General features: G+C 38.8%; 1 protein-coding gene across 1 annotated transcript in view; it reads left to right on the top strand.

Annotated features, from left to right (window-relative positions):
- Positions 1 to 26,005, top strand: part of COL4A1 (collagen type IV alpha 1 chain) — a 117,482-nt gene that overhangs the window by 50,489 nt on the left and 40,988 nt on the right. The window contains exons 3-17 of the mRNA XM_030962989.1: positions 15,954 to 16,043; positions 16,134 to 16,178; positions 17,694 to 17,738; positions 17,848 to 17,910; positions 18,012 to 18,065; positions 18,218 to 18,244; positions 19,581 to 19,664; positions 19,777 to 19,839; positions 20,450 to 20,485; positions 21,033 to 21,074; positions 22,672 to 22,761; positions 23,359 to 23,394; positions 23,536 to 23,595; positions 25,459 to 25,503; positions 25,724 to 25,777. Coding sequence (XP_030818849.1) covers positions 15,954 to 16,043; positions 16,134 to 16,178; positions 17,694 to 17,738; positions 17,848 to 17,910; positions 18,012 to 18,065; positions 18,218 to 18,244; positions 19,581 to 19,664; positions 19,777 to 19,839; positions 20,450 to 20,485; positions 21,033 to 21,074; positions 22,672 to 22,761; positions 23,359 to 23,394; positions 23,536 to 23,595; positions 25,459 to 25,503; positions 25,724 to 25,777 — 834 coding nt within the window. The remainder of the gene's footprint in view (positions 1 to 15,953; positions 16,044 to 16,133; positions 16,179 to 17,693; positions 17,739 to 17,847; positions 17,911 to 18,011; positions 18,066 to 18,217; positions 18,245 to 19,580; positions 19,665 to 19,776; positions 19,840 to 20,449; positions 20,486 to 21,032; positions 21,075 to 22,671; positions 22,762 to 23,358; positions 23,395 to 23,535; positions 23,596 to 25,458; positions 25,504 to 25,723; positions 25,778 to 26,005) is intronic.

Genomic DNA, 26,005 nt, shown 5'->3' with positions numbered 1-26,005 from the left:
TGGGGAAATAAGTAGTATGAAGCCTTATGCTTCATTTATTTCCAGCTGTGCTCCTGTCTGATTGCTAGAGGTTTTGCTGGCATTTTCCATTTGCGTAGTCCAGAGAACGTCTCAAAATGTTCTGTTTAAAAGAAATAGATGCTTGTCTGATATGCTACAATCCAAAACTACTTCACATTAATGTAGGCTGTTTAAAAATGTTGATGAGAGAAAAATATCAGTCCATAGTAACAGAAGGCATATTAAGTTCCAGTGTGTCAGTGTACTCTCCGCTCTTCATAATGGGTTCCATCACAAATTTCTCTGACTTTAGGCAGGTATATAATGAAGTATTCACATAATTTTAGACTTTGTAGGAAATGCACTTATTGACATTAGAGACATCTGGACAGGTGAATGTCTAGTTATACCTAGAAAACAACAGTCAAGACAGGCATTTGAAGCTATATTGGAATGCATTTAACATGCATAAATCTGGTTCAGATCAATGCTTGCTCATTATGTTAACTCTGTTTGAAACATACTTAAGATTTTGAACAGAAAACTGAGTTTTATTTTTAAAAAATCTGCCCCCTGCCCTTCAGCCCTGTGTTGTTTTTTATCCTGATTAATTACATTTGATGTCTGTCTAGGATAAGGATAGCCTGCCACTTGGTCCCAGGCCTGGAGACAGAACCTGGTGAGGGAGAGTAAGGGGAGCATCCTTCCTGCTTGCCTCTGTAACATTTCTGTAAATGGCATTTCCAATGAATGCATTTGAATTTGGTCCCTGCTAAACGTGGTTCCCATTAACACACACATCAGTAATGGTACCTGTTCCTTCAAAAATCTGTGTGAGTGTTTCTTAATCAGAGGACAGATTAGAAAGACTGATTTTAGCCAAGATCTGGGCTGGGAGAAGGCTGCCATGCCCAGCTCCTGTGGTACCCCAGGAGACCGCATAAAAGAACATCTGCTCTCCGCTTCTCATGTGGGAGGACATATCCACTCTACCCTCCACCATCCACAGCCAACATTCTGCCTGCCCTGGAAACCCTTTTGATCTGGCTTCCATGTCATGCAGAAGTGCACAAATGCTGAAGGGCCTTTTCCAATCCTCCCACACTCTTCAGCAATCCACCCACACCACTTCACTGCCGTGGGAGCCCTGGGAGCTGCGGAAGTGGGTGCTGGGTTTACTCTTTAATGCCTTAATTATTAACATCTGGAGAGATATTTCCTACTGTAGTGTGGGAAGAAGTTCCAGACCCAGAAGTTCCAAACTGGGGTTCAATTAAAATTCATTTGGCCAAATAATCATATTCATGATTTCATCAGAAAAAGTGCTGAAAATGGTATTTGACTTCAAAGCTGTGAAATGACCAGGAAATAGTACCTAAGAGCATTTGAGACATGGAAGAGTAAATCACATTGCCATATTTTTCTCTCTCCTTTGAGAATAATTTCATCAATATGATGGCCATATTTAGAGTACATTTAAAATGTTCTCTCATCAGACTGTTTCCATGAAAATTGCATTTCTATGCCAAACTCCTAACATGACTCATATGTTATCAAGGGCATATAATTGACAAATTCTAAGGGTTTTCATCCCTTTCAGAAAATTCAGAAAGTGAGTGTAATTGCAACAGATGGCCCTTATCCTATAAAGCCTTTATTATTACGCTGAACATCAAGCTGTTGTTTTAAGGTATATAATGTCAAATATCACATATTTGGTGATACAAAAGGTACAGAAATTTTAGAAAAATATAATATTGCTAAAATAATACCTTACTGTTTTCCATTAGAGAGATTAGCCTAAAACATCTTCATTTATTACCTCATACTTTTTATTTGGTTTTCTGCATAATAACTTGACTGTTCTCTTAAACCTGAAGTGTGAGATCTGTTTAAACTGATTAGAGTGTTGAGTGCTTGCCTGCATTTTGTTGAGCTACTCAGAAGAAGACCAAAGCTGTTTTCTCTTTTATGCCTACCTAGATTTTGAGAACAATTTCAAGCAGCTGTCGAGATAAGAAGTGCTAGCTGTTAGTGTGTGCAGAAAAAACATGTTAAGCATTTAATTACCATTCAGAACAAAGACTGCACAGAGATGAGTAAAATTCTCCATGCACTGACTTTTTCTAAAAATGTTCCTTCTCTCATTCACGACCATTTGCGCTACTTTTACTCTGCATCAGAAACAAGTGTAAATGGAGCCAAAACTGGAACCTTGCTGTAAATAATAGAGAATGATTATTCTTCTTTGACTTATCAAGTTAGAATGCACTGAAGTATAAATCCTCATTCTTTAGTATAAATATTTTATGATAATTTCACTGTCTCAGCATTACCCACTGAGAGTTGAAGTCAACAAGAATATCAAACATGCTTTTGTCATTGAGCATGAAGTATTGCAATTTAAAAAAAAATCTTTGCTAGATAGAAGATAAGAATAGAATTTACTCTTAATGTACTGCTGGTTTTGACATTTTTATTGTTTGAAAGCAGGAAAACTTGAGCAAATAATGTTATTTTGGCTTATATTTGTTTCCCTTGTTCTGAGGCTGTATCTGTATTATTATACCTACATAAATTTGAATTCTCTGTTTGCCTTGATGGGTGCATCACGCATGTGTGGATTGACCATGCTGCAGGAGTACGCAGGCTGGCTTTGCTTGAGGTATTTTGGATCTGGAAGCCAGGTAGCTGTGACTTAGACTGAGAGTCAGTGGGACATTTCTGGAGTTGCCTATCAAAAGAAGCAGAGACCAGTGTTTTCTCTCCTGCACACTTCTACAGCCTTAAAAATCAGAGATGGTTTTGGTGTATGCAGGGTATTGTGCTTCTGCCTTTGCTCTGTAATGAAGAGTTGACTGTTGCAGTGGACTGTGTCCTTGTAATTTTTTTTAAGATTTGCTAGACTGGGAGGACCTTTGAGGGTTTTCTGTCATTTTACATATTAAAAAATAGAACAAAAATATTTCTAATATTGATGATTTAACGCAATATAAACCACCTTGTGGGAGACACGCCCTGGCACTCAGTGGGAAGATCACTATTAAGTACTTTGAGTTTCCTTGAAAATGTATCACAGGCAACAAGTCAGTTCCTTTAGTGGAGCAAATCAGTAATCATTAGTCCTATCTTTCCATAGTCAACCTTTATTAGATCTTTTAGAATCAAGAATGTTAATTTTTAAATCACTTTTCATTGATGCTGCTGCGTTTTAGTAAGCACTGCTCAGTGTTCCTATTTAAATCCCCCGAGAACAAGAGGACACAGTCTCAAACTGCACCAAGGGAAGTACAGGTTGGATGTTAAGAGAAAGTTTTTTACTGAAAGAGTGATAAAGTAGAGGTGGTGGAGTCACTGTCCCTGGATGTATTAAAAAAAAGATTGGATGTCTTTTTAAAAAAAGATTGGATGTGGCACTTGGTGCCATGGTTTAGTTGAGGTGTTAGGGCATGGGTTGGACTTGATGATCTTGAAGGTCTCTTCCAACCTAGTGATTCTGTGAAGTGGCTGCTGTAGGAACTTGGAGTCCAGCACCAGTTTATGCCTGTGTTGGAGAGACATTGAACGGGGGACGTTAAGGAAACCTCAGCCAAATAATGTACTCTGGAGATGGCCATAAAGTTGGAAAGAGGGGTGACAGGCAATGTGGGAGGCAAAATGTGTCTGCAGTCTGGAAAGGGCTAATAGGTAACATGAAATCATTTAATTATGCCTGAAAGGGCAGACTCAGAAGACAGTAATAAAATAAGCAGAGATACTGATCAGCTGCAGATCTGATGTTCTACAGGGAAACTTGTGATTCATATTTATGAAATTCGGGATATGGTCACAATGGTTTTTGTCAGTTCTGCTTTGACAGCAGTATCTTTTTATTGATTTATCCTTTACTCTGAGAAAAATAATCTTTTGAATTCAAATCAGGGGAAAAGAACATAATTTTTCATGAAAAGGCCTACTATTCTTGAAAATAACAAAATATCAAACAACTTTGAATAATATTGACTACGATATGCTAAATGTTGAAGAGTTGTCTACTCTTTCACAGCTGTCAGACCAAACTGCTAAGTGGCATCTGAAACCATCAGCTTTTTTAAGTTTTAAACAGTTATAGCAACCGTTTGTCCCAGTTGTCTCTGGCAACATTTTCTATGTTGAGATACATTTTTGCATTCAGTACAGTGTGTATCTGTGATTAATACAAACCAGGATTACACCGCTCAATTTATGGAAAGAGGGCTATAAAAGCAGTAGTAATATGTGCTGAGACATGCTCATATTTAGTTTTCAGAGCTGTCTTCTGAAGGTATTCACAAAGTAATATTTCATTTGGCACAATATGAACTTTTAAGTAGCTGTTGCTAGATGCACTGTCTTTGATTTTAAGGGTATTGGCACAATGAGCTCAAGCTCTCTTCTTCATGGAATAAAACAAGCTCACAGGACTTGATTTTAAATTTGCACAACAACTGTTAGTGTATGCCTTCACTATGGTTTCTTGAAGGATTGCAGGGCCTTAGCTTGATCCGAAGTATGTGAACCTTCAATGAGTTAGTCAGGTTTCCCTAGTATGAGATATGAGATGTAAGATATGGAAAGATGTGTAAAATTTCTGCTGCTCTGAAATCTTCATGCTCAGGAAGTGGAGCTCCCCAGTGCCTGTGCAATACCTGTGCATAGTTTAAAATCTTCCCAAATTTAAAATTATGTCTTTACAGGGTCAATATCTACTGACTAGATACAGATTACAAAACCTTTGTCCTGTGCAGTTTTTCAGTATCTGGTCTAATTGCCCACTAAAACTCTGATGCTGCAGGGGTTTGTTGGTGTAACTTAGGAGTCTGGGACAGCAAACCCTGGGGTACAGCAGGAGCTACATTTTGTAGTTAATCCTTTTAAGTTTCTTTAAATAAGCCTGCTCTTCAATTTATATTGTATTTGCTGGGATCTCAGACCAAGACAGACTTTAAAGTAGACAGTTCTGTGATATGTCAGTTCCCACACGAGAATTTAATCCTTGATGCACTTAATAATCAGTTTCTGTGTACATTTTCTCTGTAGCAATATCCACAAGAAGTGACCTGGGTGTATATAATTATCACTAGGGAACCATAGTAATGTGGTATATGGTATTCTTCTTAAATCACTTTCTGGTCTTTCTAGCCAAGGGCAAAAAGTAGTTTGGGAAATTGGTGGTTTTTTGTTTTATTTTTTTAAATCTCATACCTCATGGTAGTTGTTTGCTTCCTTTCTCTCAGCTACTTCTTATTTCAGGTTTTAGACTTATGCTTTCAGAGAAAGGTCATAACTAGGATTAGTCACTGAAAACATCTGGCCATATGATGTTGGCCTTCAGAAAAGCAGATCTGGATTTTCTCAAAGTTTGGATTTCATTAAGGAAGGGTAAAAAGCCAAATTTTATACAAAGTTCTCAAAACCACTTCCAGCAGAAGCAATAGCAAAGCTTGTAACAGTATATGCCTGGAAGGAGACAGAACAGTAAGAAGCAGCATGAAAGTGGAATTTTCAAAGAGGAAACCTGAAGTAGCTGCAAAAGGCGTGATAGTGGAGCACTTTATCACACAGAGAAGTTTCTAACCTGCTGGAGAACATATTTAGTTTAGCCACAAAAGAAGTTTAATATCACAGTAGGAGCAAAACCGGTTGGGAAACCATATTTAAGAGATGTTGAAGAGGATTTACATTTCTTTTCAAGTAACTACAACACCTGAAAAAGGGCTACAGAATAGTTAATTGAAGTATTGATAACGTAGCAAAGCGAGTTCATTTAAATGATGAAAATAATGACTAGCTTTCAATAATGAAGTGTTCTCTTATATAATCTTTAACAGCAAGAGAAATGCAAAATCAAGCTAAAGCCAAGGGAAAAGAAACTTTGACTCCTGTCTGGAAAATCATGTTTATATCTCTTAGAATATTTAAGAGTGATTATAATGGCAAAACGTACTCATAAATTTTGTAGCTCCTAAAGAAAGCATGTGACAGCTTCCACCGAAGTTCATCTGGAACATTTTTAAATGTATTGATATGCCAACAAAAATAATTCTCACCAAGGCTTGTGTCAAAGTTCAGTGTGCACAGTGTACTGAGCTGAGTGAGCACAGTCACCAGCATCAAATGGGATGTTCTCTCGCTCTTTTCTCACTGACTGTAAACACGTGCAACAAAAGCATTTCATGGCTAGTTAGCAGAATACTTAAAGCCTTGAGGGGGTTTAGTAACCCTTAATTTTGTTAGGTTTGCTGGAGTGGCAAGCAAAGTCTGAAAGAGGGTGCAACACTGCAAAATAAATGGTTTCAAGTGGTGGTGATGGAGGGGAGGGACTCCGGTACAGAGGAGCAGTCTAAAATGCCTTCTGGCTCCAATGTCAGTAGTTAGGTGAAATAAAGAGAGGAATACCAAAGGCTTGTACAGCGAGCAACGAACAGGGAAACCAGTGCTGCCTCCATCTGTATGGCAACACCTTTAATGGGATCGTGGGTTAAGAATGTGATCGCAGCGCCTCAACTCAAACTTCGTGTCTGTCTGAAAGTGTGGAAACAGAAGCTGGAAATCCAGCAAGGACACGTCCAGCCCCGTGAAATTCCTATAAAAGGATCTCTGCAGGAAGTACTAGTATTAAATGCAGCGAAATCAATGTCAAGGCAGGAGAACTGAGCGACACCGTTTTCCTCATCAAAAAAGGGGAAAGCTAGTGTTTGTGAAACTCTCTGGAGTATCAGCTTTAGATAGCAGACCTGCCTTTGCCCGCTGTCTGTGGCTGGGCTCCATTCAGGAGGAGCAGGAGAGGGGCGGGAGGGCAGGGCCGTGCCCGGGGCTGGCGGTGTCGCGGCAGCCGGGCTGTGTCACTTCCCCGCGGGCTCCTCTGGGTGGCAGTCAGACATTACGGATGGCCTTTATTCTGACCGGCCTCTTTACGTGTCCTTGTCCCTTTTTTGGTCAGAAAAACCTTAAAGCCACCTGCTGAGCAGTACATAACTTCTTACGGACAAAGATACTGACATCCTCTACAATGTCAAATTAAGAAAGATACTTGCTTTCATTATTGTTAATAATTACTGCAGCTTTATTAACTTTATTGCCTTGGGCTGAACAACCCCGGAGGTACTACAAAAATATATATTGTCATGTCTGTTTCACAGTGGATCTGGTTGAGTCGAGACAATTAAGTGAAGAAGCAGTGATTGACACTTTTGAGGCACAGTGTTGTCTGCCTTGTGATATTTACATGATTAAAAGTCAGAAGCCAGAGTATTTTCTCTGTTTTGTGGAAAGATATTTTACTCCTGTGGAACTTTCAAAATGTTTTAATCTTTAGAAATGCCATTTCCAACCTGACCCAAAAAAGCAGCTAGACTAGCACTGTCTCAAATAGTGCTGTCTGTTGCATGCCCTCAAGATATGAGTACCTCATTATGAGAACTTTATTGCAGTCTGTACTGTCCAGGACCAGCTGCCCATGTTTTTACTATTTATGGAAGAGGTTATTTTCTGTAAATATGTCCATGACAAACCTTTGGCAAGAGAATAAAACTTGCATGTAATGTCACATTTCATTCCCAGTCTAGGATCTGAACAAAAATAAATTAAAAACCCAGAGAGGTTTAAGATCCTTTTTTCCCCCCTGCTGTTTCATCTTTAAATGTGAGCCTTTAAACAATGCCAAATGCAAACAAATGCTAAATAATTTTCATTAATGAAGTAGGAAGGGTGTGGAACATTTTTACCCCTTATATTCTTGGACCTTCAACACTGGAAGTGATTTAATACAATGTGTAATAAAACAAAGGAAGAGTTACTCAGACCTAATGTGTTCAACAGATGATTAGAAGGGGTGGGAAATATAGCACCCTTTTGATTCAACCTGTATGCAGGTGATAGAACTTCCTTTTTCTTTTTACAGTGCAAACACATTTGTCCTTCAAACATCCTCTTCCCTTAATGGTTCTTTGAGGTTCTTCTGTTCCACTGAGTGACTCTAGCTGATGAGAAGAGGTTCCTTGACCAATGTGTGATAAAAGATTTAAAAACTAAAACAAAGTTGGAGAACCTCATGTGTACCTTTGTAAAAAGGTTTGTGTGACTTCCTTCTGAAACATCATAAGCTGTATTATTGTGTTGGGCTTTTTTTCCTATTTTTTTTTAGATCAAGAAAAGTTTAAACAAAAAGACAATGAACCACATACTTTGGTGTTAAACTGCCAAACTCTGTGCAGGCAGACTTCCACAGCTGAAGATAAAGTTTAGTTGCTGTCAGTCATCATCTTCTCTCTCATTTTCTGTTTCTGTACTTCATATACCATGCTCTCCATCATGCTATGAAAAAATAGCCCCCCTCAGCATCCCAGCTGCTTCTGGATCTGTAACATTTATCTATGCTGGAATGCAGTATTGCACAATGAACCGAAGACATGCAAATATAAGGAATATTGAGAGCTTGAGGTAAGAGTGTACATGGCTCAAGAAGTCCAAAAATGTGAACTTTGGGCAGCTGCATTGAAAAAACTGATTACTGCATTTGGAAAATCAGGAGTATAACTATGGGTCAAGGAAGAAGAGGAATTGCATGAGGAAGACTTCTAAATTATGTAGGGAGCAGCTCTTACTTATAGTTGGTTTAACTGAAATTGTATGATGTTGATACAATTGATGAGGAAACCAATTGCTTGGCACCAATTAAATGATAGCCGTGATTGGCTTTTGAATGTTAATTTTACTTCACTCACTTTACTTCTTATTCAGCTTCTGAATTTCTTTGAGACACACTGTATACCCATGCACTTGAGCACCAGCTAAGCACATAGATACTGATATGTAGAGGAAAGGATAATCAAAGATTGTTATTTCTATTTTTGTACTCCTGGGAAACACTTAGCAGCTTCCTGAGGAATGTTCTGTACAGCCATGAGGTGCCACAGAAATATGCCTTTGCTTTAAGTGTTCCTTAGTATTTTGGAGGCAGAGGCCCAGGCTCAGTCCCTTAACCTTAAACCTGAAAAGCCCTCTAATGACATATTTATATCAATGGAGTCACTGTTGGAGGTTTGGGTTCATCTTGGATCAAGTTGCAGAGGTTCCTCAGTGCTGTGAATTCATGACCCTTGAGAAAGGATACTTTCATGGGAAGAAGAGTATAATCCTGCCCGGGAGTAAAAAAACACAGATTTGGTGATCAGGGTGCCTGCCCCATGGTATATGAACCTGTATGGGTTCCTGTGGGTTAAGGGTACAGCACTGGCTGTACCTTTTGCTCCACAAATAGCTGCTTCCCAGTGTCCTCCCCTCCAAATGCAGCCTGAGAGCCCATTTGCCTGTGGCACTGGAGGAGTCCCACAGGAGAAAGTCAATGGGAAGGAGCAAAGGGAGAAGGAGATGCAGAATGAACGCCATGGCAAAGAGGTCATGAGGAAGAGAGTGCTGTTCCTCAGCAGCTCTCGGGGTCACCCTTTGTTGTCACACATGTCAGAGTACAGTGTAGAGCAGCCCTGGTAGTGCTTGAGGTTGCTCAGGGCCTCAGCCAGCCTGGCTGTGGAGCAGTGTAGGCAATGTGAAACTGTCATGGCTGCTCCTTCTGCTGGCCATGCCAAAAATGCTGCACTCATGTTTCCATGGGACTGAGCTCTTTCAGATGCTTCCTGGCAATGCAAGAATCCAGATTTTGCTGACTCTCCCCCCTCTCTCTGCCCTAGCCCCTCTTCTGCTCCACATACTGTCAGGAACTCAGCTCCAAAACTTCTGGGTGAGCCAAGATCTTTACAGAGCTCCTACACAGATTCTTTGCATGTCTGCAGAGTTATGTTTGTGTAATTAATTGCTTGTTACTTGTGTGGCTCCAGAACTGTATAGCTATGGTGCAGATAGATTCTGCTGAAGAATGTGCAGTGGGGATTTTGTAATGTCAAACATGCTCAGTGCATTTGAGGACGCATGTCCTGTAAGCATATAGCAGTAATTCTGCTTGACTGATATCCACCTCACACTTTCAATAAAATACTGAAAATGCTAAGTGCAGCTGAGGACAAACAGATGACATTTATTGTACATGTTTATTTTATTCCTGACAGATATTCAGGGCCAGTGCTCCCTCTGGTGGTTAAAAATACCATTTTAATAAAGAATTGGCTATTCTCTGTGTCTTCTCTAATGTAACACTGAGTAACACTGAGCCAATTACAATTCTCTAATGCATGTTTAAAAGGGTGTTGAGAGAAACACTGTGACTTGAGAGCCACGCTCAGGTTGCACAGTGCTGTTTCCCACTGTGGCTGTAATTACTGGTCTAACACCTTGGAGCCAATTCACTGAGTGCTCGCAGTTACATCAGGGGAAGGAACAAATACAGAGCCTGCACTCACCTCTCACAGGGCTGGGGATAGTCTGGGTAGAAACCATGCAGTCCATTGCTGGGGATTTTATGAGGTCACACTGGAGCATCAAGGTGTGATGACTGTTTTGAATGGCAGCTTTTCCTGTTAACAATCAGGCTCTTTTTTTTAAAATTTTTTTTAAACTCTGTTTGGAAACTGTATTGCCAGTTTTCATCTTGAAACAGTTGCATTTCTTTACCAAGTGTGACCCTGGTAGAATTTCAGTTCAATGGATGTTAACTTTTGGGAACAGGATAGCACGTGTGTTTGTGGGAAGAGTTCTGAGTTTATAACATGTTGGAATCAGCAGTGACAGTGGTCTGAAGACAGCCCTCTGGCAGGGCCAAGGATTTGTTGGCTCTCAGCTCAGTTTCCCTTGCAGTGAAGGCACAGCTGAGGAGCTGTGGTGGAGGAGCTCCAGCAAGCCCCACTGTGCTGGTGTGAGAAACTGCTCTTGCTGCCATTCCGCCTTGTGTCCTTGTGTCCTGCTGTGTCCTCCTCACATGGGCTTTGGCAGCTGCCTGGCCACCTGGCTCAGCTCACAGAGGCCAGGCCAAACTCACTCACTAGAGAAAAGGGAATAAATTTAGTGAGCTGGACTGGCTGAGGGAACCATACCAGGTGGTGTAAAGAAGGGTGAGGTGGCACCATCCCTTTAAAAGGAGAAGAGCTGCCTTTGCTGGGTAGGTTAGTTTAGCTGCCTTGTGACATCTTTCCCTTGGACTGAGTGTATGCCTTTTCAGCTGAGGGACAGACATGTGTCCCTCCTGCTGTTTCAGCTGCTGGGGGATCTCTGGCAGAGGCAAATGTTAAGAAATGAAGCATCTTTCAAATGGCTTTGGGAAGTTCTACATGTTGTTATTCACCATGTGCCTGAGTCTCTGGAGGGCCTGAGAACATCATATTTGTACAGACACATACACCCTGCGAGCCCACACTTTGGGAAGCAGCTGATTTATATCTATGTTACCAGTCTCTCAAGCCTAAAACCTCCCAGTCCAGTAGTCCCTAGGCAAAGTAATAGGGGAAATAATTTATAATGGGGTGGTGATTATTTCCTCCCCCTCAGCTGTTGATATATTACAGCTGAACCTTCTGAAATGACTTACTTTATGTGACTCTCTTGCTTAGCAATCTGCGGTTGTTCTGTGTGCCAAACAGCACTTCATGGCTAATTTGGAAGAGTAGGTGTCAGAAAAAAAACCCATCAGCTCATGCAGTTCAGCTCTTAACAGGTTCATGTCTGCTTAGAAGTCCATTCAATTTTAATTTAAACTACCTAATGCAAAGGCATTTCACAAAAGCTGAGCTAACACAGGCATTTTGCTTATTAAATGACTGCAGTGGTGACTGAGCACTTGCTGTCTTTTTACGTAGCACCTCCACATTTTCAGCAGTTGAGTGGCAGAATATTCATTTTTGTGAGCTGAGTAATGTGTTCTCCTTTGTGCTTTCTGACAGCTTGCATTGAATCAGCAGAGGTACAGATGACATGGTTACATCTGTTTTAATTTTTGAGTCTCATGAATTGATTTGTAAGAAGCAGAAGCTCTTTCAATATTACTTGCCAAGATTTTGCAGCTGTGAATACTGGAACTTGAACAATACATAACCCTTGCAGTCAGAGTCTCATGCTCTTCATGCATCACAGCTAGAAATCTCAGTGCTGAGTAAAAAATAAGTGGGGTAGCAGTGATGACCTGGTGCTTGCCAATTTATGCAGTGTATGTGCTTAATGAGTTGCAGCATAAATGTAGCACAAGCACTTTATTGTTGGGCTGTTTGGCTGGAATATTGAATGAAGGAAGGAACAGGCAGGCAAGCAGGGGAAGGATGCAGCAGAACAAGTGTTTCCTTGCAAGGTCAAGGCATCTTCAGGACATGCTTGTGTCTGTTGTGTACAGCATAATAAGTGATAGCTTCATCTGATCTTGCAGTTCCAAGTAAGCCACCTCAGATAGGAATGCAGCAATGTGACTGTTGTTACCTCAGTGGTCTGTGGGGTCTGATCTACTCAGTGACATTAGGATACCCTTCAGTCATAGGATTTTACAGTTTAAGGAGTGTAGTTTCTGTACTCTCTAGTTCAGTGTAGGTACTCTGTTAGAATTTTACTGTAATTTAGTGTAGTATCACTGATGCAAAAAAAAAAAAAGATGGAAGTTTGTACTAACTCAAGCAAGAGTATCAAAGTAAAAGCTTTATTTGTTAGTCCTTACAAATGAAGGCACTATTACTTTTCTAAGGCTGCTGTACAAAGAGGAAGACTGATACCTGTAGTAAAGAAAGGAAATGGAACCCAGAAGGCATCCCTAAGGTCTCCTACTGGGTCTCAGTGGAATAGGTTGCCCTAACTTCTCTGAGTGTCTATGGGTGGCATAGAGAAGTTAAGTCCTATTAATTGTGTAGCCTAAAACTGCAGAAATTTGGACTTCTTACACAATCCTTAGTTTGGACTATTTACTCTGCACTTACTTTGCAGTAAAATCAGTTGGGAAGGCAGAGTAGAGGGAGAGGTGTTAGCAGTGTGGAAGTCCATGATTCCCTGCAGGTTGCATGCAGAAAGGGATCCAGCAACTCTCAAATGTTCAGTCTCTTTTATGTTTCCTTCCCTCTTGCAAAAAAATGAACTCAGTTCCAGAAAGAGAAATCATGAGTCTGCAGGCTTTGGGGTGGTACAGACCTCCACGTGCTCAGGAGTTATATTTTCCAGGCCTTGGAACATCCAGTACCTTCACTGGCTGTCCAGAAGTTCTGGACAAATATCCAGTTGTTTTTCTTCTTGGCCTAACAGTTTAAGTAGGGAAAATAAAAATGTTTCCAGGGAAACCTCAATGCATCTCAGCTCAAAGTGACTTGTTATGCTCCTCCAGCTGTCTTACCCCTCAGACAGGGCAGCCTGGAAGGTTGAAGATAGCATTAAGAGGATTGGCTATAGTTGCCTTAGAAGTTGCAAGTTTTTATGTATTTTAAGCCTTTAGGTAACCTCCTTGGCCAGCTGAAGCAGTCATTCCCTTAGTAAGTGATTTACAGGCCCTTTTACAGTTCCAGAATGGTCTAAAGGACCAAGTGAAAATCTGATCTGTAAACCTCAGTTTTAACTTTCCTTAAGAATGGAGGAAAGACTATTTTTCTGTATTGAAGGGTACAGTGGTTCAAAGTGTAGTGAAATCCTCAGGGGCAGAACTGAGTGCAGAAGGTGTCAGCCATGTTACACATTGCTGATGTGAGTCACCTATGGTACACAGGGGGCATATTTCTCTGTGGCTGTCAAAATAATCTTTTTTTCTTCTCATTTGCACATGTTGTACATTCCTTCAGCAGTGGAAGACCCTCTTGTTTGTACTTGAGTGTATTCTCCTTCCTTAGCCTATCTCACAGCAGGTCATGAGAGCAAGTGCCCAGGGTTCAGTGGGAAATTCTGATCTGAATGACACAACAACTGATTTTGTAGAAGAATGCTTGTGACAGTAGTGCAAATTAGCCAGTCAAAGTATGGGTTTATGTTAAACTCTTTAACTTTACAGATATATTCCAGATTGTTAATTATTTCAACATTCATTCAGAGACCTCCATCATGATGCATTCTTCCTTCAAATATTTTTCAAAACAAGTTTAGTTACTTTAGAACTTGGACTTTGTACCTCTACAGCTGACCTAGAAACATATTTCTCCAGCTGTTCTGATGTTTGCTTTGTTTTGCTTTGTTTTCTGGTCTAGGACACTGCTTCAGATTTGGCTCAAACCAAATAAAGGATTCTCAAACCATGATAAAGAATATTAGGAATTAAATAGAGGAGGTCATGCCATTTCAGCACTTCAAGGAACTGTTTGCCTCAGAAAGTACTCTTATACTGAAAAATTTTATTTTTGTGGGAAGATGGAGAGGAGAAGCCACAGGATAATTTTTTCTATCAGGAATTTTAAATAAATGAATGCTATTTTGATTTTACTTCCTTGTGTTCTTATCATCTCAGTTAGAGTTTTGTCCCTCCCTCCTTGGCCCTGCTCTTCATACCAATCAATAAAGTCTCTTTCCCCTTGTCTCTTCATTTTAACAAAATCCTGGACAAGGAACTAAAAAACAACATCAGCCCAGTAATTCCACAAATTTTCCGATTCCTCTCATCTTCTGACACTATAGCACCATGTCTGTTGCTTATCACTCAGTTTCCTCTCTCTGCATGTCATAACTTTTTCTTTGCAAGATGCCTGTTATACTTCCTGGACAAATGAGCTCTCCAAGACTCAGATGTTCTCATGTGTGCTCAGTCCTCAGCTGACCTCTAAGTAGCCAGCATATTTCTGGGAATCTTTGTCCTCAGCAAACAGGAGAAAAGTTTATTCTTAATCACCATCCTGAAATCAAACGCTAAATTGAGTTGCAATTTCATCTCTCACTGTTTTGCTGAAAATTCTTAAATCTCTGTACTGTCCTTTAATGCGTTTTGAACATTGTTAATTTTATTTTCTTTTTGCAGTCCTTTGAAAAAGGCTGTATTTTTATTTCCTAAAGCAGGTGCCATGTTTTTAGCTGTTGTCCAAACTTGTAAAACTTCTTCTTTTCACAGTTTCACGCTAACCTTTTATTCATCCAGTATTCCCACAGTTTTTGACAGGATGAAGTGTTTCTGCTCGTTTCACATCAGGCCTTGAAAGGACAACTTTGGTTACTCCCTGCATGGAACTAGTGGCTTTTGATTTGCTTGTTTTGCTGTTTCCAGGGATTGACATGCATTTGTTTTCCCCCCTCTCCCTACATGTAGGTTTCCCATCCTTTATTCAGATAGTGTTCCTGTTGGTTTCACTGGCAGTGCAAATATAGTTGAATGTGTAGTAGCTGCAGTATTGATCTAGAGTGTGGATAGGTTTTCTGCCTCTAGATTAATCTGATTTAAATACATTTGGAGCTGTAGGGAGAGGGACAGCACAGGTGTCCCATACAGCATTAAAATAGAATCAAAAGGATGACACATATACAAATACAATTTTGTGTTCAGCTTCTTGGGAAGATCCTGTATCTTGAAGCACCCTGTCTCTGAACCACCCTGAAATTCAAGTATACGTGACAAACCTGGTCTCAAAAAACTGCTGTTGTGAGTGGTGTATTAGAAGCGTGGTGTTTACCATTCATACACTAGTTGACCAAACAGTGATGTTTGTGGTTTTCAGAAATTTAGTTGCTGATTTGAGCTGTTAGATTTTCTTCTGGGACTTAGCTGCACCTCTGGAGGAATGCAGGTAGGTTTTATTAAAGGGAAAGTGACCTTCCTGTTACCAGGGGAATAAATCTGCTATGAAGAGTGCTATCCAGAAAAAAAGGTTTAACTAATATTTAAAGAGTGCTTTTGTGTTATGCCACACTCAGCCCCTGCCAATCTGTTATTGAACCATAAATGTTTCTTTATTCATGATAATCCTTCTTTCGAGTACCAACATGAACTCTTTGCTGTCACATCTAGCTTCTTGCCACTTACCAGGTTCCTTGAGCACAGAAGTGGGATATGTGAGTTACTTGAAGAAGGAGCTTCTGTGGTTGCTGATTGTTTTTTTTTTTTCTTTACACAGGGAGAAAGAGGCTTGCCGGGACTACAGGGTGTGATTGGGTTTCCTGGAATGCAAGGACCTGAAGGTCCTCCTGGGCCACCAGGGCTTAAGGTAAGAACTTCAGCTTTAGTATTCAAAACAATCAGATTTCACTAAATTGTTGTCCCAAGAAAAGATAAAGCTGTCTCTTTTACTTTTCAGGGTGATACTGGAGAACCAGGACTGCCAGGAACAAAGGGAACAAGAGTGAGTTCTGTCTTGCTTCCTTGCAATTCGGATGTCTTTGGGTATGGCTGCCTTCAAGTGCAAGAGGAAGTCTCTGAGTTAATGAATCACATGATCTTGAGCTGCACAATAATTTCAAAATTCTCACTTTTACCTTTGAAGTTCTTGCTGCATTGGACAGCCAGTACCTTTATTAATTTGCATTGTTACCTGATACTTATCACTGTGTCAAGAGCACTGGTTTCTGTATGCCTCTGATATCTTCCTGACGTACCAAAAGGCTTTTTTCCAGCTTCAGAATGAACCAACCTTATTTCCTCTTGCAAAGTCTCCTTTATATTTGTCATCTACCCTTGAAGCACTCCAGCAGAGAAGCTGACACAGTCATGAGCACATATGTGCTGAAAAGATACAGAGCAAATTAAAGCCAGGGACAAAGATTTCTTAACTTTGCTAGAAGAGGCTCTGAATGTCTGTGATCTTCCTGTTGTCATTTCTGTTAAATGGGCCACTTATATAGTACTTCTTTTAGTATATTATATTGGCCAGGGCCATACCTTTTGGGGTTTTTTGAGGTGCCAAGCTCTTTCTGAGAATTTTCACGTTTCCTAATGTCATGATGAAAGAGGATTCAAATGACTTGGCCAGTAATGATGCATACATTTTCAGCTATGCCCTCTTGCTCACAGGTTCTCAAAATGCAATCTCAGTTTTGTTCTCCATTTGCCTGCAGTTGCTGCTGCAAATGGAATTCACTGAATTAAGTGCAGTTTATGAGGTGTTACAGAGAGGATATTCTGCTAGATCAAGAAATCCATATTTCAATCCATGATGTTCATGTTGACCTGGGGTATCCTGAGTGTTAATGTAAATTGGCACCTCCTGGCAAATGTATTTGTTTGCTGCAGAGTAAGTAAAATGTATTTTGGCAATTATGAAGTTTGAAAGAAGCAAATACACTGTCTGAGCTCGTGATTCCCATACATCATTTCTGCCTCATAATACATGTTTTAGGAAAAGCTGCATGGATAAGTAAGATGATAGTATGAAAATTATGTGCCAACTGAAATGCCTGATTGATTACACTGAAAAGCTGTTCAAGGAGAAAGAATTATCTCAGCCTGGTAGGATTTTGATAATAAGAATGTATTGATACACTCAAGAATATGAAAGACAGAGAAGCATCTTTATAGTGTGTTAACATTATCTTCTGCTATGAAGAGATGCCTGCAGTAAATTTCATTTTGAGAACAGTGTTTCTGAGAAGGGAACACCTGTGAATTCCCTTTTACCTCTACACGAGGCTCTTATCTAGTTCTTACTGCTTAAAAAGTTAAAGAAATATAAAAGGTTGCTTTCAGTTGTTCGTTACTAAGGTGACATGTTTAAGAGGTTTTAAAGATTAGAGCTATTTTGTCAAGGAGGTTTAAATGCTACTGATTTTTACTGTCAGCATTGGAGATGCAAATTGGGCTGCAGCTTGTCCTTGCTGTTTTGTGGATTTGTCATTTCAGTTTGTGTTTTTCTCAATTGCAGGGCCCCCCGGGAGTATCAGGCTTCCCAGGAAACCCAGGCCTTCCTGTATGTATTAAATATATGTGTTTTTACAAGGAATATCAAACTTTTAGTCGTGGCATCTGGTCTGGATTATTACAAATATTGCTAATTTCTTTCCTTTCTCTTCATGTAGGGCATTCCTGGACAAGATGGCCCTCCTGGTCCACCTGGCATTCCAGGATGCAATGGCACAAAGGTGACATTTATATATGTTTATAACAGCATCTTTGTGTTGAAATTAAAAAGCCCCTCAAGCATATGTTCCCTAAACAAGACCAATTTTTCTGTTCTCCTTAGGGTGAAAGAGGTCCAGTAGGTCCCCCAGGTTTACCAGGACTGACTGGAAGTATAGTAAGTGGATTCTTTCCTGCTTGACTCACTTTTTTTTAAGGCTGGCTCTTGAAATGCAAATATATCTATAGAAAATGATACTGAGTTTAAGATGTAATATATACAATATTGAGGAGCAAAAACAACAACTGTGTTTTGTTTTTTTTTCACAGGGACCTCCAGGACCTCCTGGAATGAAGGTACATTTTACTCTTAGAGTATTTCTGTCCTGCTTCTAACAATAAGAATTTGTATGATCTTTACACCCTTTAAGACTAGCAGCAGTCTTTACTTAAGGACTGAAAAGTTGTATTGCCTTGTTTCACTTCGTACTCTGTTTTGCAACCCCACTAAATAAAGACAGTGGGGTGACCTCCTCACTTTAGAACAATTGAACATATGTATTGTTCCATGCAGGTCTTAAAAGGGTAAATGTTATATGGATTACAACAGAAAAGAAGTAGTACATGTCATTAATTATCTATAAACACTATGGTGGCCACCCAGTTGGGTATAAAAATTTAGATAGGTTTTATGAATCAAACATTTGGTTTTATATTGGCATTTCATGTATCTAAAAAGATACATCATGGATGATGTTTGTGGAAGAAGATCCTATATCTCACAACAGGAGAATCATCCAACACATACTAGACATTTTTCATATAGACAAAAAATCAGACTAACTAACTAGGTATCTGAGTGCATTTTGTGAACTGGAGAATGAAGCACTGAATGACACCCAAGAGCCTTTTGTCTTTAAAATGAATAGATATTATCTGGAACTTTAAGCTAAATATAAGTCTAAAAGTAATCTCAGATTTGTAATGACATGACAACCCAAGTGATTAAAATGTCCATTTCTCTTACTCTCACATGGAAAGAATTGATTCATTATAGAAACCCTGAAGTACTCAGATGCTTCTTCCCTAGACATTTATGCCTTGTACAGAACTGAAATAAAATCACTTACCATACTGTAACTTTGTGCAAAAACACAGGAGAAGTATGATTTTTACTCTAAAAAGAAGGAACATAAAGAAATGGATGGCAATCAGAATAATTTTCTAAAGAAAGACTAAATGTGTTCCTTTCCTGAAGAAAAAGAACACCTTAAATGGTGTTTATGTCAAAATTAGGTGTAAGCATTAAGATCTCAGCAGGGGAAAAGAGATTGTGAGGTTACCACTCCTCTCAGCAGCCAGGCCAGATGATCCAGTTGTCTGGTGACACTGTAGTAGTGATAGATGTCATGGGAAAATCATTCTGACTACCCATTACAATACAGGGAATGAGGTATGAAGATAGTTTTGGTACTGAAATCTCTTCAGGCTGCTTTAGAGTACATTTGGCAATTAAGGTCTTAACTTTTAATATCTCTATGTTTCAGCTGAATTAAAAGAAATAAAGTGATTTTTTAAAGTCAGCTTTCCAAATGATTCCAAAGTATGCATAGCTACAGCTTTCCTCTCCTGGTGAGTTTGAATGTATTTGAATTCATGCTCAAGACTTACTATTTTTCCATTCTTATTATAGGGAGATCCAGGTGAAGTGGTTGGTCTTTTAGCTCCTGGTGTGCTAAAAGGTGAAAAAGGGTTTCCTGGCCAGCCTGGACTGCCTGTAAGTGAAAACGATGTTGGAGTAGCAGTGAGCTTCAACTAAAATTGTATCAGTCTCATGAAATTACCATATAAGTATCACTTTCTTATGATGTCATTTGAATTTTTCATAGGGTCCACCTGGAGCTTCAGGGTTTCAGGGACCAATGGGACCAATGGGCCCTCCAGGAGAGCCAGTAAGTTTCCTTTCATGGTGATTTGCATTTCACTTAGAGATATTTATTACAGGAGTGTTGTGGAAGGGGTGTGTAGCAGATCTTGGTTGGGATTTGGGAAAGATAAGGTGTGGTTCCAGACTTCATGTTCAACCTTCTGAACTCTGCCATGGCAGAAATTACCAGGCAACATGGGTTTTCAGTAGCAGCTGCTCCTACAGTCCTCTTCTCTTCTTGCACTCTTGGTGGGTATTTTTGTGGGAGAGAGACTGTAACTCTCCTTGGTCATCCTTTCCACTCTTCCCCAATTTAATTTATAGAAAATAAGCTACATACCAAGCATCCAGATCAAAATCCAAACTTTTGCTGAGGTTATTCTTGTGGGTAGCAGCACTGAGCATTACTGTGGAAGCACATTATCATCTATCTGTTATTATAATAATTAATGAGATATCTCAGATTCACTTTGTTACTATTTTTTTTTATTTTAAGTTGTGAATTATGCACAGCAAGAGCAAAATTAATTTACTGGGTTTAATGAAAACATCTGCCTTTTGGTTTTCATAGAATAAGACGTTATTCCACTTAGTGTGCTCTATACATGAGGATGCTAAAATGTATTGTCTTGTAGGGTCCCCCAGGGCCACCAGGACTTCCAGGCGAGAAGGTAAGACTCTTTAATACAATTATTAAGTCCAGTTGTTTATTTATTTTGCATACCAGATCCTCAAAACTCTGGAAACTACTGGTCCTAAAGGTGTGGGACCTATACTTTGGGACCTATTTCTGTGTCTTAATGAACATCATAAAGAGAGATTTTTACCGCTTTTTTTTTCCAAATTTGTCTAGCCCTGTTATCTCACTTAATGAAATCAGTAGTAATTACAGCATTCTCTGGTTATTTGAATTAATTTTAACATTTTTGTGTCAACATTTTCACTAAGTGTTCGGTAAAAGAGCATAGTGACAACAAAAAATATCTGATGAATTTAGATCTGTTTTTCCACCAGTTGCTGTGACACAGGGCTTAAAAACAGCAGGGGAGTTAGGACATGATTATTTATTTGTTTCACACATGCATTTAAAAGACATATTCTGTCTTTTAAATTCTCCCCTAGCATTTGACAAGTACGTAATACCTTCATATGTTTATATATATGCATGTATGCACTGCAGAAAAAAATTGACTAAGTGTGTGTAATTTACATTTTCAGGGCTACATGGGCTTGGGCTTTCAGGGTCCCAAAGGTGAAAAGGTAGGTCTCTTGTAAACTTCTAGAGAGCAACTTTTAGAAATATTCTTGATACTTAGTTTTAAATGAAGAAAACTCTTGAAATCAATCAATGGAGAAAATCAATGCTGTGATTTTTGGAAGACTTGAGTAAATCTGTAACTTACACCTAAATTAAAAGTCATGAGCAGCTACAGACTTTTTTAATGGTGATGTTATACCTGACATTGATTTAGGTCACCATCCTGTTTTCCAGCTGTGCCTGGAAAGCTGCTTTAATTTGCAATGGGCAGATCTTGAAACATTTATTCTGTATATTAGGACTCACCATGAGATTTTTAAAAAAATCAATTTAGTTCTAAGGGATGAGATTTAATGTGCTGTTCAGAATGATCAGAATTAATTGTTGTAGGACTCTAAGGCCTGTCTGCCTTATTTTGGTTTGGTAATGCACACATTTGAAGCAGATCTTTCAGTTGTCCCCTTTTATTGTGTTTTGACACAACCAGGAAGAGATTTCAGAGCACACAGAGTGGTTTATTTTTGAGTAATTCTAAGCCAAGAGATGTGCTCCAGGACCCCATTTATTCTCTTAATCAGCATCAAATGGGAGGTAATACATGTCAGCTTTAATCTGTTACCTCTCACACTGAGAGGTCTAGGCTAAAGTGCCTTATGTTGTGTTTCTGGGAGCCAAAAACTGCATGCATTCAAGGGCTAGTCAGTAAATTCATAATGTGTCTGAGCACTTCTCCAGAAGCTTTTCATGAGTGTTGTTGACAGAGGGCTTTTGCAGTATAAGTAACTTATATTACTTAGGTAGGATGTTTTTATTTTTGTTTTTTTTAAATGACCACCTTATTAATAGATTTTGAGTCAATATTCCTAATGGATAGAATTTTTGCAACATGACATGCTGTTGAAATTAATTTTTTACCATGAAATTTAGTGAAAAATGTTGGAAAAGGTGACATAGAAATGTGTGGAGATTTCCTGGATTCCTCAGGTCTGTCTTTAGCAAAAGGTAAATGGTATTGCTGTACATTACTGCTTGACAGAAATTTATGGAGTCTGTTCAGAGGTGGTTTACTGTTAAAGATAGAGCTTTTGCACTATAGAAGGAGATGATTGACCCTGCAATGGACACATGCATACTAAAAAGTCATCCACAATTATCATCTTGAAGTTGGCCTTTATGGACTTCCGTAAAGATTTTGGAGCACTATAAACTTTGGGTAACTTTTTCCTTTAGCTGTTGACTTTCTGTACCTGACCTCTTTCCTCCTAATTTCCTTCTTCCTGAAGGAGGCACTATAAAACTTAGGTACTATTGCTGTAATTATTTGGATAAGTTTGTGTTATTTGGTTAATCAGTCTTGACCTTAAGAGTAGATTCAGAACTTTTTCTTCGGGGTGGTCTCTGTTGGTAACCAGTTACACAGTAGTGACTTCTGTAACCCTTTGTCTTGCTGGTTTTGTTGAAAAAAGAATTTTTAAAGAAACTACCTAGCTATATTTTTAAAAGCAAGTGGTAGTTCTCTTTAATGTTACTGGTCTTAGCCATATTTGTTCTCAGTGTGATTCTATTTTCAATGGACAATTCTGGATTTGCTATTGACAGGGAGAACAAGGGGTAAGGGGCCCCCCAGGACCCCCAGGACCAGCACCTCATATGAAAGAAAAAGGGAGTGAAATCATAAAGGGAGAAAAGGTGAGATATTAAATTATTAAACTTCTTGTACTTTTCATTAAAGTATAATCTGTGGAAATTAGCAAATAGAAGTGACACAGGAAAAAGAAAATATAAAGTCACCTAGAGCAAACTTTTCAAAAATTTCTGCCTGCTTTACTTTATGGAGGAGTTATAATTTTCATTCTAGAAGTCTCTCTAAAAAATACACAATAGATGGTAAATGCATCAATAATTGCATAAATAAGTAAGCAGCAAATGACTTTCTGAGGAAGGAGGATTGATAAGGATAGGATATTGTAAAAATATTTGGGAAGTTTGAATTAAGTAGCATGTACTCAACTTTCCATACACACATTTGTGAAATCTTAATGCTAGTGAATTTTTCTATTACTGAATTAAGCAGTCAAAGCAGTATATACTAGTAAAATAAACTAGCTTAATGGATTCACATTTGACCTTTGTCTAAATTCTTGTATATCATACTATTAGGCATAGCTCTTGAAATGAAGAACAGGATTAAATGTGCTTTTGCTGAAATGAAGAATTATTTACGACCTAAATGAATAATGTTTAAGTATTGCTTACTAATTTAAATTTTTTTAATAATTTTGTTAGGGTGATCCAGGTGAAAAGGGCGAACAGGGAATCCCAGTGAGTATTATTTTCTTTTACTACAATAAAAATTGTAAAGACTTTGATAGTGGCATTGAATATCTTTATGCCTATTAGTTAAAAGCAAATTTACTTTGGAATTTGGCAGTATTTTTAATCTCCTGAGTGTTTATTTTCCAGGGATTGCCAGGTTCAGGTTTCAAAGGAGACAAGGGTGAACCCGGGCAGCCTGGTCCACGTGTAAGTATACTCAATTTTATCAATATCATAATTGCAGTTAGTGTATTGTTTCCATTAGCTAACTAAACTTAGTAACCATTAGTTAAACAGCAACCTTGCTATATTTCATACAAGCAGGTTTTGCTGTAGGACAGGTGTACAATCAAGATAGTAGTAACATGCAGTAATGTTAGTGTGTAACATTTCAGTTAACTAAAGACATCTAATAGTGGCTTGCAGTGCTGAAGGTGAAGGCAGCACTCACATTAATCCAAATTGAAGAAAGTCTCAACCACAGAACTTGTCAATGAGTCATACTGTATCTTTCATAGCTGAGCAGGTAGCAAAATTGTACTTTTTTCTGCATTCAAATGTATCTAAAGTATTCTAAATAATTATATTCTAAGTAATTCTTGAGGTGTGGGTCTTGATAAACAATTAGGCCCAGCACACCTGTAGGCATTAGCTTGTACTTCCATCTGAAAAAGAAAACTCTTCCTTTCTACTGTGTTTCTAAGTCAGATGTTCTATTAACTTTTCAGTAAAGTTATGTGATGGGATTATTTTTTCTATCATGTATGTATTATTACTCTTATTGTAAATGCAGGCTTGAGGCTGGAGGAATGGAGACGTGTTGGCTTAGAGCTTTTTGACGAAACCAGAGCATCTGATTTTATCAAAAGTACAATTTTCAGTTTTTGAAGAGCTCCCTGAGCAAAGTTTCTAAGATATTTTATATATAATTGTTCAGGAAATCATATCTACTTCTGAAATTAAGCTAAGCCCTGAAAGATGATCAGATGTTACAGTATGACATTCTTGTTCAAAGAAACTAAACCATGTGATTAATTTTGATCACGGTGTATATTTGAAGACTCTCTTGACTTTGCAGATCAAAGTTTTAATTAATCATTAAAATTTACTTGTAACTCTTCATTATAAGAGACCAAAGCTACACACCTCAGTGGTGGTGGCCTGTTCACATTTGTTCTATCATTTTTGTCTATTAAGACAAAATCTTTATACCGAAACCGATGGGATTATTTTTAGACTGAATTACATGCACTGTTACTTTGTGTATTAAGTGCCTACATTTCCTTGGGTTTATGGGACAAATTAATATTGCTTATGCTACACATACAATCTAAGCACTGGGACACCAAATGAAAGGCAGCCACCAGTGCATCAGGCTACAAGCTGATGTCCCAGTCCTTTTATGGTGCAGAGGAAGGGAAGATGCTGAAAAGTAGGTTTTGCCCATCCAAATAATTTATCACATAACTGTTGACTACTTCAAGGGAATCTTAACCCCTCTATATGTTGACACAGTGGGCCAATAGTTGTAATTTTACTCTGAAGGAGGGAATTTTGAATTTTTAGTGTATCATCTGCCTTATGATTTGAGTTTCAGTGTGAGGGAAGTGGATTTACCACTACATGACCACACAGTCTGATAGAGGGCCACTCTCCAACCCTTCTACTGAAACTGAACCACTGAATATCTGTACATAATGTCTTGTGAAGTTGAGGAGCCTATATATAGAAAGGGATTGTTGTGAAGGAAAAAGATGGATCTGGTTCCAGTTTCTTGTGCTGTAGATATATTTTGTCTAGAAGACTCTGTGACAGGGAAATCTATGTTACTTCTGAATCTGGGAATAGATTTTCAGGATTTTATTTAATTTGGCATCTTGGAGGGTGTGGGGTAATACAAGCACTAGGCATAATCACCATTTGTACCCTCTGCTCTTTTAGCTGAATTAGCACACTTTGATTAATGCATTGCAATAGTGATAATTTTGTTCTAGTATTCCACCCACTGTGTTCAGAAATTGAATGTATATGGTTGTCTGTTAAAACAGAGTGAAACTTGGTGTTTTACAGGGCAAGCCTGGAAAAGATGGTGAACCAGGACTGAAAGGAGAACCTGTATGTATTTCACTCATTTTCCAGTACTGTTTCTTACATTCAAAACAAAGAACTGTCTGTGTGTTATAAATAGTTGATATTTTCTAGCCCTCTGAATTTTTTATTTCAAGTAGTTGCTTTCAGTGACTTCGTGACTTTTAAAATTTTTAAACTTTGCTGCTGCCACAGCTAAGATCCACCTATATTTGTCTCTTCTGGTTTCACTGCCTTCTCCACACAGGGTTTGCCTGGAGGATTTGGGATTCCAGGACGGCCTGGAGAGCCTGGCACAAAGGTGAGTAGTAGCAGCTTTTGCTTCACTTCACACAGAATGAGTTAAGAGCTTTTGTGGTGTGTTCATTGATTGCATTAAGGCAGTGAATGCACATAAAGCAATATTAATTGAATGTTGCTTAGCTGTATGTCATCATTCAGAGACAGTGAGAAGTCAAAATGAAGGTACCCCCAGTTTAGATCATATCTGTGTTGTTTAATCCAGGCTTTATTTTCAGATGCTCTTTGT

The sequence above is a fragment of the Camarhynchus parvulus genome, chromosome 1 (genome assembly GCF_901933205.1).
Source record: "Camarhynchus parvulus chromosome 1, STF_HiC, whole genome shotgun sequence".
NCBI classification, from domain to species: Eukaryota; Metazoa; Chordata; class Aves; order Passeriformes; family Thraupidae; genus Camarhynchus; species Camarhynchus parvulus.
The sequence above is the reverse complement of the archived record's forward strand: the minus strand, read 5'-3'. Positions and strand labels throughout refer to the sequence as shown.